The sequence below is a fragment of the Drosophila kikkawai genome, chromosome 3L (assembly GCF_030179895.1).
Source record: "Drosophila kikkawai strain 14028-0561.14 chromosome 3L, DkikHiC1v2, whole genome shotgun sequence".
Lineage (NCBI taxonomy): Eukaryota > Metazoa > Arthropoda > Insecta > Diptera > Drosophilidae > Drosophila > Drosophila kikkawai.
This window is the reverse complement of record NC_091730.1, coordinates 3819559-3833848: the sequence shown is the minus strand read 5'-3', so window position 1 is coordinate 3833848 and position 14290 is coordinate 3819559. Positions and strand designations below refer to the sequence as shown.

Below are 14290 nucleotides of genomic sequence, written 5' to 3'. Positions count from 1 at the left end.
AAAACATGCAATTGTTCGTTTCGTTCCGCCTCGAATCGAACTGCAAAGCGAAACCGACCGAAAAACCACAAAAAGGGACGCAGGACCCAGCACCGAAGGACACTGGACAGCATACCGTCGTAAGAGGATTTGCGCGTCAAGTAAACACACGATTGGTAGGAGCCTGAATCCCAACCAGAGAGCCTGCAGGACTCGCAACGAAACGAAATGAAAAACCAAATCGAAGATGCACAGCCTGCATAAATAAATAAATAAATAAAATGATTTGAACATTTTTATTTTTGAGCACACACACACACTCACAGAGAGAGAGAACGAAACATTTTTCTTTGCGTTAAAATAAACAAGAAATTTTTTAAAAACCGTTTGTTGCACTTTTATTTACTTTAAATTTATGCGAAAATTAAAAACGTTTTTCGCAAGGATTTCCAGTAGAAACAGCAGCTGCCGATTGTTTTCATAGACGAAACAACAGCCATGCCGAATGGCTCGGACAATAACATATATAGGATGTAGATTTCCCAAAAAATTCAAAGAGTTTTCCCCCATTGCGAATTTTCCCCGAACTGGAAGCTACGCCCCCTTTTTATTTTTGGGATCCCCTCTCTCCACGTATCGACAGCGTCTCGAGTATGTCGCGCGTATTTCTCATATAAATAAACAAAAGTCTTGTTGCAATAACATGGCAGAGGGAATATTTATTAAATAAACATTAGACCAGCAGCAGCAACAGATACGAGCTACGAGTTACAAACTCTCAATGGCCAGGGTCTGGGATTGGGATCGGGTTTTGGGAAGGTATTTTATGAATGAGTTTAGGCGGTGGCACAGGTAAGGTGGCGTAAGGTAAAGAGTTGTGGGTTTACTGAGGTTAAATTGTGATTTAAATATAAGAATTTAAATATTAAATTAAATTTACAAGAGGTTTCAAGTCCTGTAAAATATTCAAAATAAAAGAAAGCTCTCTTTATATATTATTTTAAAAATACATAAAAAATATCTCTTAAGCCGATTGACCCATTTACACCCCAAAAACCCACCTAACAACATCTCTCATTGAACCTCCCCTCATTGAACCTTCAGGTTGTCCTTCATTAGCTTGCCGGACAGGTCACTTCCCCGGAAACCCAGCGGCAGCTCATCACTTAGCCAAAACATCCACACCTCGGCCACGCTCCCAGCTAACCTTAACTGCCAACCCAGAAACCCAGTGGCAGTAGTAGGAACTCCCACTTCCCAGCGGGTTGTAAGCCATAAAAATAAGCCACAGAAACCGCAGGACACGCGTGTGGAATCATCATCATAATCATCATTACGGAAAAAGGGGGGGAAAACCAAAACCAAAAGACCGGACACATTGAGTAGCAGTAGCACCTTCGGGTCAGGTAAAAATCTCGAGCCTAAATCTCGAGCATCTGGGGGAAAACCGTAGAGATTTCATTAAGAATTCCCGCGGCGCGCATTAAAGTCTAAACATGCCTTAAAAAGTTTTTCCCGCTAAGCGTCGATGATTAGCATCCGGTTAGGTAGAGGAATCCGGTATGCCGGATTCTCGATTCCGGACTTAGCGCCGTCTACAGAAATTTCCGCTGCTTATGACCGGAAGATTTTCGCCATGATTATGATTATGATTAAGCTAATGGCGGATATTTCCCAACTCGTTCACAGGGAGGAGCACTTGGGAGGTGGAATATTGAGTTTATAATATTATTATTATAATATATTATATATATTATTATTATTATTTTTTTTATGGTATTAATATATTATTGAAATTTAAGATATATTTTGAAATGCTTTATTCTTCAAAGAGGTCTTTCAGATTAAGTCTATAAAAATAGGTATGATGGACCTTAAACTATTTAAAAAGGATCTAAAACTACTCTTTTCCCTCATATATTTTATAATTTAAATAATTTGTATTATATACCAGCTGTGAGCATAGTTTTAGCTTGATTTTATGTAAAAATATTGCCTAATTACTGCTAAAAGTTAGTATTTTTCAAGCAAATATATAATTAAATTAATAAATAAATACTAAAAATAAGTTGTAAGAACTTAAAGACACGTTTATATATTGTTTAATAATATTTAAGTTTGAAGAACTATTTATACTAGATCTTTTACAGTTTAATAAATATTTTTGAGAACATTTTTCCATACTTAACTGCTCAAAATCTCTCTCTTTATATGGGATTTTTTATTTAACAAATACTTCTTATAAAAGTATAAATATTCTGTTATAATTACCCTCTTTTTCCGCCAGTGCATTGGCCATGTTTGTCTACTAACTAATCTGGTAAATTGTTTGGGCAAAAAAGGAGCAGGAGAATAAAGATAGGGAATATATGTATGCATAATAAGCCCAGAACCGTATACAAATCATAAATTTTAATGAGTGGCCAATATAGACGCACCCGCAATCCCCACTCCTCCACCAGCAACCTCACCCGCACCCTTAATTTTGCAGCCATAACTCCGTGAGCGAAAACACCCCGAAAAACCAGCAAAACTTTTTGGATGGGGAAATGTATCTGCGTATCTGTGTATCTGAGGGATACGAAACAGGAAAGTGCAGTGTGCGAGCGAGAGGTTGCTATGCAGGCAGCCATATAGCTGCATCTCGCTCAGCCTCGCTAATGGCCACGCCCCCGTCTCAGTGCTGCGCAGACGTTTTCCATGAGTGTGTGAGTGTGTGTGTGAGAGGGGGAACCCTCAACCGTTGCATATTCATGAGAGAGAAAAAGAGAGAGAGCGCTGTGTGTGACTGTGTGCGTGCCGTATCTGCCGGATAGCCGGTATCTGTGTGTGTGTGTGGTTTTTTGAAAAAGATTGAAACCGCTTTATCAGCATTTTTAGGAGCTATGTTTCCTTCTTCCTTCTTCGTTTTTCCTGAAAACCCGTATTTTTGTTTGCCGCTCAAATCCTTGGTTCAAGTGTCTGATTAGGTGCACTCCCTCTACCCCCTCCACTCCTCTAGCTCTTTAAAATCAATATTATTCTTAGATTACAGCCCCGAAAAAGGCAAAAAAAAAGAAGGGAGAGAGCGGGGGAATTGCTAAAATTTAATAATGGCCACATGTTCGGTCAGACTTCCCCATTTCCCCGATGTCATCGCTGTTCCGTTGACTGCATCTAATTGAGCGTGGCTAATGGGCGAGACATAGCGGTGCTGCTAGTGCTCCCCGGCATTCCCACTCCCACTCCCCACTTTATACAGTTTCCCCCAAAAATAATTGCACGGTTGTCATTTTGATCTGGCAAATATGTTTGCCAAATTAACATGTTGTGTGCGGCGAAAGCGTGGCAGAAATCAAGGCCCGCCTCAAGTTCAAGGAACTTTTGGGAAACATTTGTGATTATTTATTTGGAAAACTATAAATAATTTAAGGTACTTAAAGCACTCAAAAAGAATAGGAAATTATGAGTTATATTTATTCATAATATTTTTTAAAGGCAGATACATTTTTAAATATTTTTAAAAATATTTTTAGATTAGATTTCAAAGAACAAACTTTTCCGAGGCTTTAAGGAACTGAATTTCTCAGAGATTTTCGTTTAAATTAAGATATCTTAAAATTTATTTTATATTTTAAAAATTAATTAGGTTTCATTTTAAGTAAAATTATTAAAGATATACTAGCAAACTTGAAACCCATTGAGTTCCTATCCCTTAATCAATAAATCTAACAAATTCCCTCGATCATTTAAAGCTTAAAGCGTTATAATTTTATTCTTAAACTTCATCTATGAATTTTTTTAATATGTTCATTTAAAATCTATTAAAAAATTCCGTTGCTAGTTATTTTCATTGCTTAAATATAAATATTCAACTTATTTAATAAAGGTTTACTAGGTGTAACTATAAAAAGACTTTTTAAAATAAAACCCCGACTGAAATATATTAAAATTAAGACTCCCAGCTTTCGACTTTCACTGCATTTGGCCTGTGAAAAAATGTTAAGTTGCAGTTTTGGAAAACTAAAACAATATTTGGATAGGTCAAATGCAGTGGGACGACAGCGAGAGATATGGATACAGATACGAATGCAAGGAGCACTACGGCTTGGCGACAGCTGTGTGGGATGGTTTGGTTTCAGTTTGGGATTGAAATGTAATGGCAATGGCATATCGGATATGGCCTGGACAGGCACTGGGGGTAAATCGAGAAATCGAGATTGGTGACGGGACAGACAGGCAATGGCAACTACGTAAGAATAACATGAACTGTGCAAAAATGCCCAGACATACTCAGACAGTTGGCCACAAAAAAACGTTCACACCCACATACACACACAATCACAATCACGGCGCCGATGTCGAAGACAGAAATTTGTTAAATCAGCAGCGATATCCCAAAAATTTTTTGGGAAGACGAAGTTAAAGATACTCTTTAAGTTGGGATTCAAAAATAGGAGATATTTATGAAAATATTTCAAAAAATATTGTCATTAAAAAATATCTAGGATATTATATTTTTCTCTAATCATTTATGTATTTATTTCATTGTTTATTATTATTTTTTATATTTTTAGTTAATATTTTAAATTCAGAAATTTAGAAAAATAGAAAATTTTATGTTTTAAGCAGACTTCTACGTTTTGTATTGTAGTAAATCAAACTTCCAGATTATGTATTTACTTATGGTATATTCTACACAAATATAAATTAAATTGTTCAATATTTAACAAAAATTAATTTAATTTTAAACTTTAAACCTACAAAAAACCTTCTTAACATAGTTAAAATACCCTCCAAAAAGAGCCTGGAAAAAAAACCGAATACAAAAGAAACCCCAAATGAAATGCGTAAAAATGGAGCAGCTGGAACCTGGGAGCCTGGGAGTCGCCTCATTCGAATTTCAAATGCAGGACGACTCTCGGCGAACGACATGGCTATAACTGGACACACACACATGGTGTGCGCTGCGATGATTCATCTCTCGCATTTGGCATTTCCCTGCCACAACCCTCGGACCAGATCGCATGTGAAAAATTATGTTAAGACAATACAAATATTTGTCAAAATAATGCGATTGCGTTAATAGAGCCAAATATTATTCTTGTATCAATTACCCAGCCAGGAGGGGGTGTGTGTGTGTGCGAGTGAGCGAACAAATGCATGCAAAGCGTCTGCCTTTTTTTTATTTCGCCATCCTTCAAAGGGATAAATGATGAATAATAATAATACAAAAAAATAGTCAGCATACTTTTAAATTAAACAAATATCAAATACACACTCGTGTTTGTTTTCGATGCGTCTAATAACCAGACAAACACCCTGACTATCTCGTTCTGCCACGCACACACACTCGCCCTTGCCCAAATAAACATATAAAATTTACTTTAAAGCTGACAAAGTCAATAAAAAATATTGTTTCAATAAGCAGAAAAAAAAGAGAGGAGCAAAAAACAAGAGAAGCAGAATGAAATAAAGTCGGCAAATAAAAAAAAAAGGAATGCAAGAATAACACCCATGGAGGCAGGCCAGGGAAAGGACTTTTTATGCGCGGCTATATCTTCATTTGTTTGTTGTGAGTTAGGCCTGTGAATGGGTTGCAAGTGGGTCTATGAAGGAAAATAATAATATATTTGCAAAATTATAACATATTTACATAAGAAGTTGGATATTAAAAGCTATGAAAATGGGTTTAATTGAAAAAAATTGGTTATTTAATTATCCTGAATGAGAAAGCTTACAGAAAATATAATTTTAATTGAATATTGATTGGTTTTTTGTTATTAAAAAATATTTATTAATCAATTGAAAGAATCTGACGAAAAAAATGTGTGCTTTAGTTTTGAAAATATAAGTTACTATACATAAAAACCATTTTTTAATAAGCTAACATATAAATGCTACTTTGTAATTTTGTATAAGAATTTCTACAATTTCTCAGATTACGAAGGCTTGGAATTATTTTATATTATATTATATTCATTTAAATTGTCGAAAAGGAAATTTACTTTTTATTTATTCTAGAAATAAAAAGCCTAAAAAATATAATTTTTTGTTTTTAAACAAACAAAAGAACTACTTATAAATTATCTATTCAATTTCACTGAATTATAAATTAATTTCCTTTAATTTTCCCTCAAACTTCAAGTTCTTTAAACTCTCTCTCTCACTTTTTATTTCCCCTTAAAAAGAAGTTACCACCAATTTAAGCGCCCGAAGAAGTGAAATTTTAAAATACTTAATGCCTTTTGCCTTCGCAAGGAAAACAACCTTCGAACGTGCGCCCTTAACTTGGCCAAAAACTTGGCATAAAACCCATCAAACTGCAAATTAGCAAAGGAACTTCTTTCCTCGTTTCCTTTTTTTTTTTTGAGGAACTTTAAGCTGGAATTGAAAAAAGCTTTGAGCACTAATTTATGCCAGGGTAGGTTTTTCGGAAAGTACCTTCCCTCACCACCCACTGAAAGTCGCCCACTTGAACGGTTGGCTTTTTCCCAGGTGCCTCAACTAGCTATGTGCCTCTCGCTCGGCGGCCACTTGTTTGCCATAAGATAAAGAGAGAGAGAGAGAAAGAGAGCTCGGGCCTAGGCCGTATTTTAAGCATTAGTTTGAACAACAAAAACACACGGGGAAAGGACAACTATTTGGCCAGAGCAGAGAGCAGGAGGAAAAATCATGAATGGCGGCGACGGCGGCGGATACTCTGCTGTTGAGTGTATCTTTGTATCTGTGAGAGCGCTCACTTACTGACTGCGAGTGCCAGCCCTCGTTGGTTGGCTGCAGATACAGATACACTTGAGCGGCACACAGATACAGATACACACAAAGGCTGGCAGCAGCAGATACTTTTCGCTGCCGCTGCCAACGACGACGACGACGATGCTGCCCGGCGTCGCTTCCCAGCGAGCTGTGTGTTATTTCAGTTACACAGATTCAGTATCAGACGTGTTACTACTCCGGACGGTTCTGCGCTCGCTCTGCGCTGTGATCTCTAGCCCCCCGATATCCAGAAACACAAATATAAATATATACACATATATATCTCCGAGATATATCCCGCCGTACTTATGTGCCCGACTTGTTTAAGCAAATATTATCAGAAGCAATTGTAGTTGAGAGCTTTGCTAAAGTGAAAATAAAGAAACGAGAACAACCAGTTAACCAGGAGCAGCTGCAGGTTCCGCCGGAACCGGAGGAGCATCCACCACAACAACATCATCGCCATCATGCACACGCTTTTCAGTGACCAGAACTCCTTCACCCGCCATTATGCCCAGACCGCTGCCGGTTATGGTTCCGCCTCGGCGGTGGCAGCGGCCAGCAGTGCTTCTGCAGCGGCGGCGGCACATTACGCATACGACCAGTACTCCCGGTATCCGTACTCGGCCAGTGCCTACGGCCTGGGTGCTCCGCATCAGAACAAGGAGATCGTAAAGCCGCCGTACTCGTACATAGCCCTCATCGCCATGGCCATCCAGAATGCGGCGGACAAGAAGGTGACGCTGAACGGGATCTATCAGTATATTATGGAGCGATTCCCCTACTACAGGGACAACAAGCAGGGCTGGCAGAACTCCATCCGGCACAATCTGTCGCTCAACGAGTGCTTCGTGAAGGTGGCGCGGGACGACAAGAAGCCCGGCAAGGGTTCCTACTGGACTCTGGATCCCGACTCGTACAACATGTTCGACAATGGTTCCTTTTTGCGAAGGCGCCGACGCTTTAAGAAGAAGGATGTGATGCGGGAGAAGGAGGAGGCCATCAAGCGGCAGGCCATGATGAACGAGAAGCTGGCCGAGATGAAGCCTCTGAAGCTGATGACCAATGGTATTCTGGAGGCCAAGCACATGGCCGCCCATGCGGCTCACTTCAAGAAGGAGCCCTTGATGGATTTGGGCTGCCTGAGCAGCAAAGATGTCTCGCATGCCGCCATGCTCAACTCCTGCCACGACAGTTTGGCGCAGATGAATCACTTGGCCGCCGCCGGCGGGGGTGTGGAGCATGCCGGCTTTACGGTGGACTCCCTGATGAATGTGTACAACCCGCGTATCCATCACAGCGCCTATCCCTACCACTTGAATGATGACAATTTGGCCACCAGCCAGATGCATCATGCTCATCATGCCGCCGCCGCCCATCATGCCCAGCAGCTGCAGCGCCATGTGGCGCATGTTTCGCATCCCTTGACCCCCGGCGGCCATGGTGGTGGAGGCATCCAATCGTCGGGTCACTCGCCCACTACCATAGCCACGCCCCATGGCCCAGCGCATGGGGGCTGGTACACCCCGGAGACACCGCCATCGGAGCCTATTTCCCAGAATAACAACCAGCAGGGAACGCCCACTCATCCGGGACATGGGAATAGCAACAACAACAACAACAACAGCAACAGTGTCCTCAACAACAATGGGGGAGGAGGAGGCGGTGGCTCCCAACTAACCAGCAGTCCCACCTCGGCTTTAGGCTTTCGGGATATGATCTTCGAGCAGAATCAATCCTGCCAACTGGATCAGGGCAGTCCCACCGGCAGCCTACAGTCCGCCAGTCCACCGGCACCGGCCAGCGTGGCAGCAGCTTCGGCAGCAGCCGCGGCAGCGGTGATCAGTAGCCACCATCATCATCATCATCACCATGCGGCGCTCAGCGGGAACCTGGGTCAGCTGGGGCAACTGAGCAATCTCAGTCACTACCGGCCGCATGTGGGTCACTACCAGGAGTACGGCATCAAGTATGGTGTCTAGGAGGGATTCAGCGAGGAGTCGCCCCCAGGGGGATTCCCACTGACCACCACCCACCATCACCACCAGCTGGGCTCACTTGTATATTCGTGTAAATATATACCCAAGAACGAACCACAGCTCTAGATTGTAGATTGTATCTTTGTATCTCAGAACGAATTTAAGCTGCTTTTCTGTTGTTTCCAGCCAGGGGAAACAGAGTTAAGGGGGGAGTAGGGAGAGCTCTTGAGCTTTTTCCTCATAAAAAAGTATTGATTTGAGCTTCACATCCCTATCCCTTAGCTCTTAAAACCCTGGACTATCACCCCCTTTTATCGTATACGAAGCAAGTTTTAGTTGTTAAGAACCGCATAATTGTATTAACTGTATTTGTAATTGTAGAACTTAAATTGTTATCGCGTTTAGGCTTAGTCCCAATTGTCTGCTATGCAATTTGTGATGAGGTTTTGCTACACAGATTTATATATATATTAATATATATATATGAACATTAAACTAGCGCATTTTGTCAATAACTAAACTATTGCAAACTACAACTAGCCTAGCCCACGTAAGCAATAATAAATTATACAACTAAATCGTAGCTATAATATAATTATTATCAAAAACTAGTGTACGCAACAAAAGTGTATTGAAAATATGTTAAAATATCTCAAAAATTGTGTGTTTCATTTTTTGCGCTAATTTTGATTTCGGTTTCCATGGGAGTTTGTGGAGGTGTTGTCATTCCATCTGGCCATTGAACGCTTGGCAAAACAGACTTCTTACCCCGAATCGCAGAATTCCCAGATAAAAGCATTAATAACTATTCAAGCCGTGTCCATTTCGAGCTCTGAATGGAGGCCTGACTCAGGTTTTGATTGACAAGTTGTCGCCGGAAGATGGCTTTCTAGGTAACAGTATCATATCAGGTGGCTGCAGTTCTAATGGATTTATAGAAAAAGGAGAAATATCAATGGAGAAATCGATTGAAACTGTTTCACTGGAAATACAATTATGAATTGCTGGTTATGGGAGCCGGGAATATATATATTCTGAGCTGGAAGATTCGGAATCTTTAGGGGAAGGCATGAAAGAGCTGCTTTTAACAAGTAAGTATAAAAATTATGATCACAATTGAACTTTATTCTACACAATTTGCAAAGAAAAAGGTATTAAATATATAGGTTTCTGGTATTAACTTACTTAACTCAGTTTCATATACAAAACCTCGTTTTATATGTACATTTTTATACCCTTGCAGGGTATTAGAATTTCAGTCAGAAGTTTGCAACGCAGTGAAGGAGACGTTTCCGACCCTATAAAGTATATATATTCTTGATCAGCATCAACAGCCGAGTCGATCTAGCCATGTCCGTCTGTCCGTCTGTCCGTCTGTCCATCTGTCCGTCTGTCCGTCTGTCCGTCTGTCTGTTTCTACGCAAACTAGTCCCTCAGTTTTAACGCTATCTGAATGAAACTTTGCATATAGTCTTCTATATGCTCTCACTGCTATATATGTCGGAACGGGCCGGATCGGACGACTATATCATATAGCTGCCATACAAATGTTCGATATATTTGTAGAAAAAAAATTATAACTTTGTTGTTTTTCAACATTTTTGCACCGTTTTTTAGATATGGCCATTTTTTATTATTTCAGAATTTTGGTAAAAATTTTATGAAAATCGGTCGACTATATGATATAGCTGCCATAGGAACGGTCGAGAAATAAATAGATAAAAAATTATAGTTTCGTTGTTTTTCAACGTATGTTTATCTACTCTGAGATATAAGCTTTTTTTATTATTCTAGAATTATGGTATAAATTTTATAAAAATCGGACAACTATATCATATAGCTGCCATATAAACCGATCGGTAGATGTAGAGAAAATGTAAAACTGGGAATGTAAAACTGTAACTTTCAAACTGTAAACATAATAAGTATAGGTAAAATGTAATGAAACTCTGTTTGGTGAGTGTTTTCAGAATTTAAATCTATAATATAAACATCGAAACCAATCTGCAAGGGTATACAAACTTCGGCGTGCCGAAGTTAGCTTCCTTTCTTGTTCTCACTAAAAAATATCTTAAACATTATTATTATTAATAAATACTATTATTTTATTTTTATTTTAATCTTTTAGTTTGTGTTTCCCATAAAGTCTAGCTCTCTTTAACCCAAAAATCTCTTCACAAATTCCTTTAACTTCTCAGACATAAATAAAAATAAATTACATTTATTAGCCATTTATAAAAGAAAATGTTAGCTTTCACTCAAAAAAAAACCCCAACAAACAATGCTCTGCAAATTATAAATCTTTAGTTAAGAAAACTGAGAAGTCTACGGCATTTCCTTGGCCTCCTAATTGCCAAACAATTGCTGCAAATTGGTAGAAAGTAAAACACCAAGCTCTCTGGGGTCAATTCAACCTGCGCAACATTAATAAAGACTCCAAAAAATAAAGAAATATATAGATATATAGGAAGCTTATTAGTCCGTGAACCAGTTACCCAATCGATAAAAAAAAGAAGACTGAAGATGGATCGCCACTGATTGATGGCCGTAAAATGCTGCTGATTTGGGCGATGCTCCAATGATTATTTGCTCGGCAAAGCTTGTCACGGTCTCGTCTTGAGTCTTGGACTTTAATAAAGGCTGTCATGTCCAGTGAAAAAAGAGTAAAAAACAAGCCATTGTCACTTGAGCTTGGCTTGGCGCCACCGCGGCATTGAGATCGCACTCAGAAAAATGGTGGAAAAATCGGTAAAAATCTCCAACTCTCGATTTGTGGGCTAAACTCTGCTCAGGTGTTTTCGGGTTTCGACGGAGTGTAGACAGCTATGGCTTTCAATGGCGGACACGGCTTGAAAGCCAGTCAATTGGTATACCATTTCTGGCCGTGGCTATAACAAAGAAATATCTGGCTGGGTGGCATGTGAATGAGGCTCGAGTGCCGGCGAAAAGTGTGCCAAAGACTGTAGGCCTGAAAGCGAGCTTCAAATAGAGAGCCTACACTAGGCAACACAAGATTTTTGAGGGTTATATAAAGGGAATTTGAAGATAAGTTAGAGGTTTAACTTCCTAGAGAAATATTTATTTATATATAAGACGCTTCAACCTCATTTCCTTCTTGAAATCACAAGATTTCTTTCATTTTCAAACTACTATTTTCTTTTCTATAAAATTCCTTATTTTCATCAACAGAATTTTCCCGATAAATTTCACAAAAAAAAAAAACCAAAAACAAATTCCAAAAAGCTTATTTTTGGCCAGTCTCAAATTTCGGGTTGATTAAATCAGAATTTTTCGATGGGGCCGAGTGTGTCCAGTGTTTGCTATGCAAATTCAGCACATTTGGAACCCAACAAATTTTCGGCTGCTGCGTTGACAACGAAAAATGCCAAGCCATCCCGACTCCATTCGGTGTCAAAAGCAACAAAATTAAATGCGAAAACAACAAGATACGACGGTTGTGTGTGTGTGTGTGTGTACTTCGAGTGCAGCCAGGGTGGTCCAGATCCGGAATTTACAATCCGGAATCGCAGGGTCCAGCGTACTTTCACAAGCGGAGGACAAGAAAAACAAATGCGATGGCGACAAAATGTTGCACTGTTTGCTTAGCGATAAGGACGCGCCCACACACACACAGATACTCACGGATACATACAGAGAACGTGTGCATCCAGGACAACAAAATGCCAAATGTCCAATAATCAAATCGAGTGAAACGATGATAAAGGGGAGAGGGTGTAATGAGGTACACGGGGAGAATACTTTTGTACTAATTAGAAGTTTGATTTAAGATTTACGTATTAAAAATATATACAAAAATAATATAAAAATATAGAAAAATATATAAAAATATTATCCCGCTTAAGAATTTCGTTTTCTCCCCAACTAACCCTTATTTTCTCTCCCTGTATTCCGTCACAAATATTGACAGCTGTCTCTGTGGCTCATCGCGCAACCAGCCCGATTTACATAAATATTATTGCAAGCCTAATTAAATGCAAGTATTAGCCAGACCAGCTGCCAAACGCTGCCACAAGGATTCTCCGGCCACGGGACACATTGTGTACTGTATATACTATGTATTTGGTGGTATTCAGTGACTGCGGCTTCTTGGCCCGCGGGAGATCCTTTGTAATTAACGCTGCTTATTTTTCGCGCTTTTCATTTGGGGGGTTTTGGGCCCCTTTAAGGGGTGTGTGTACCACCCACTACCACCTGATATTTATTTACCTGGCCAGTTGTGTGTTGATGACCTGTTATCATTGCCCCGTTATAACAATAAATTCAGCGGCCAGCATTCAACGTTCAACGGCGGTGACAACAACACTGGGCCTCAGCGCCTTGTTGTTCTTGCACGGTTTGCCGTTGTTTTGGCAGCTGTCGTTGCAATTAACCAGGCCATAATAGACAATGGCTCTAAAGTAAATTCATATTGCCGGCCAACCTATGTACTTATGTGTGTATAGAGTTTGCATTGGATCGGTATGACATTTGTAAATTGGTGTGGGAAAAAATGGCCAGGTAAATTAATGTACTCCAAAAACCTTCAAAAATAAATGTGAGCGAGGGAAAAAGCTGAAATCACAATGGAAAAAAATATGATAAACCATAACATAGAAGTTGAAGAAAAGGGTAAAGAAAATGTCAACAACAAGCAACAAGAAAAGTCTAGGAAAAACAACAAATTAACAGGGAATATTTGAGAATTTTCGGGAAATGGTAAAGGAACTCTATAGTTGAGTAGTAATTAAAGGCAAAAGTAACCAAATTTTAAAGACATAAAATAAATGTAGTAACAAAATATACAAAAATACATACAGTTTCAAAAAACCCTCATATAGGAAATAGTAAAAAATCTTGATGACTCTTTATGGTTTTCTCTTCTGGGAAATCCAATGCCATATTATTGACGATCAACTTCAGATTGATTGTTTTGCCTTAGCTCTCCTCTAGAATCAAAATCAATTTGGTCTTTTGTAGAGGCTCCTTTTACTTCTCGATAGAGTAAACTTCCGCTTCCCCGGGGAGTTCCATAAAGGCCATAAAGCTATGGCCGGCATTTTTAGTACACAATACGTGGGAGCGACAAGAACAACAACAAGAAGAAGGCAAACTGCATTTTTATGGCATTAAACAAACTTTGAGAGCGTATGTTTTCGAACACTTTTGAAGTTTTATTGAGTTATAAATACGCAGAAATGACTTTGGAGTTTGGCCCAGCAATTTTCAAATCAAATTTATGATCGATTTATGCAAAAGCCAACGGCAAAGGCCAAATAGGCCAAAACAAAAATTGCAAATAGGCAGCGCCAGGCGTCGACATTTGAGTTTGAGTAAATTATCCATACGGAAAGGGGGATGCTGGTGGAAAATCTGGGGGGGGAATGCTGGGGATTTATTGGCCCAGAGCCTCACGGGAAAAACTCTGAGGGGGAAACTTTGATTGACTGCTGCGCTTGAAGCGCTTTGATCTGAGAACTCCGATCTGCGATTTGCGATCTACGATGGGCGGAATCGATGGATCAGTCATAGTCATCATCCTGGACGACCACGTCAACAGATGGCGCTCGGTTTGGGGTTAAATTGGGATCTTGGGG

The 14290-nt window shown here is 39.6% G+C and overlaps 1 protein-coding gene across 1 annotated transcript; it reads left to right on the top strand.

Annotated features, from left to right (window-relative positions):
- The first annotated feature begins 6916 nt into the window (after window positions 1-6916).
- croc (forkhead box protein crocodile) lies at window positions 6917-9309 on the top strand. Its single transcript, XM_017174124.2, has one exon. It carries the CDS (start codon window positions 7185-7187, stop codon window positions 8697-8699), a length of 1515 nt encoding a protein of 504 aa, XP_017029613.1. The 5' UTR covers window positions 6917-7184; the 3' UTR covers window positions 8700-9309.
- The last annotated feature ends 4981 nt before the right edge of the window (window positions 9310-14290 follow it).

What these genes read in the sequence shown, in the direction of transcription:
- croc (XM_017174124.2), top strand. Translation starts at nt 7,185, where the DNA reads ATGCACACGCTTTTCAGTGACCAGAACTCCTTCACCCGCCATTATGCC.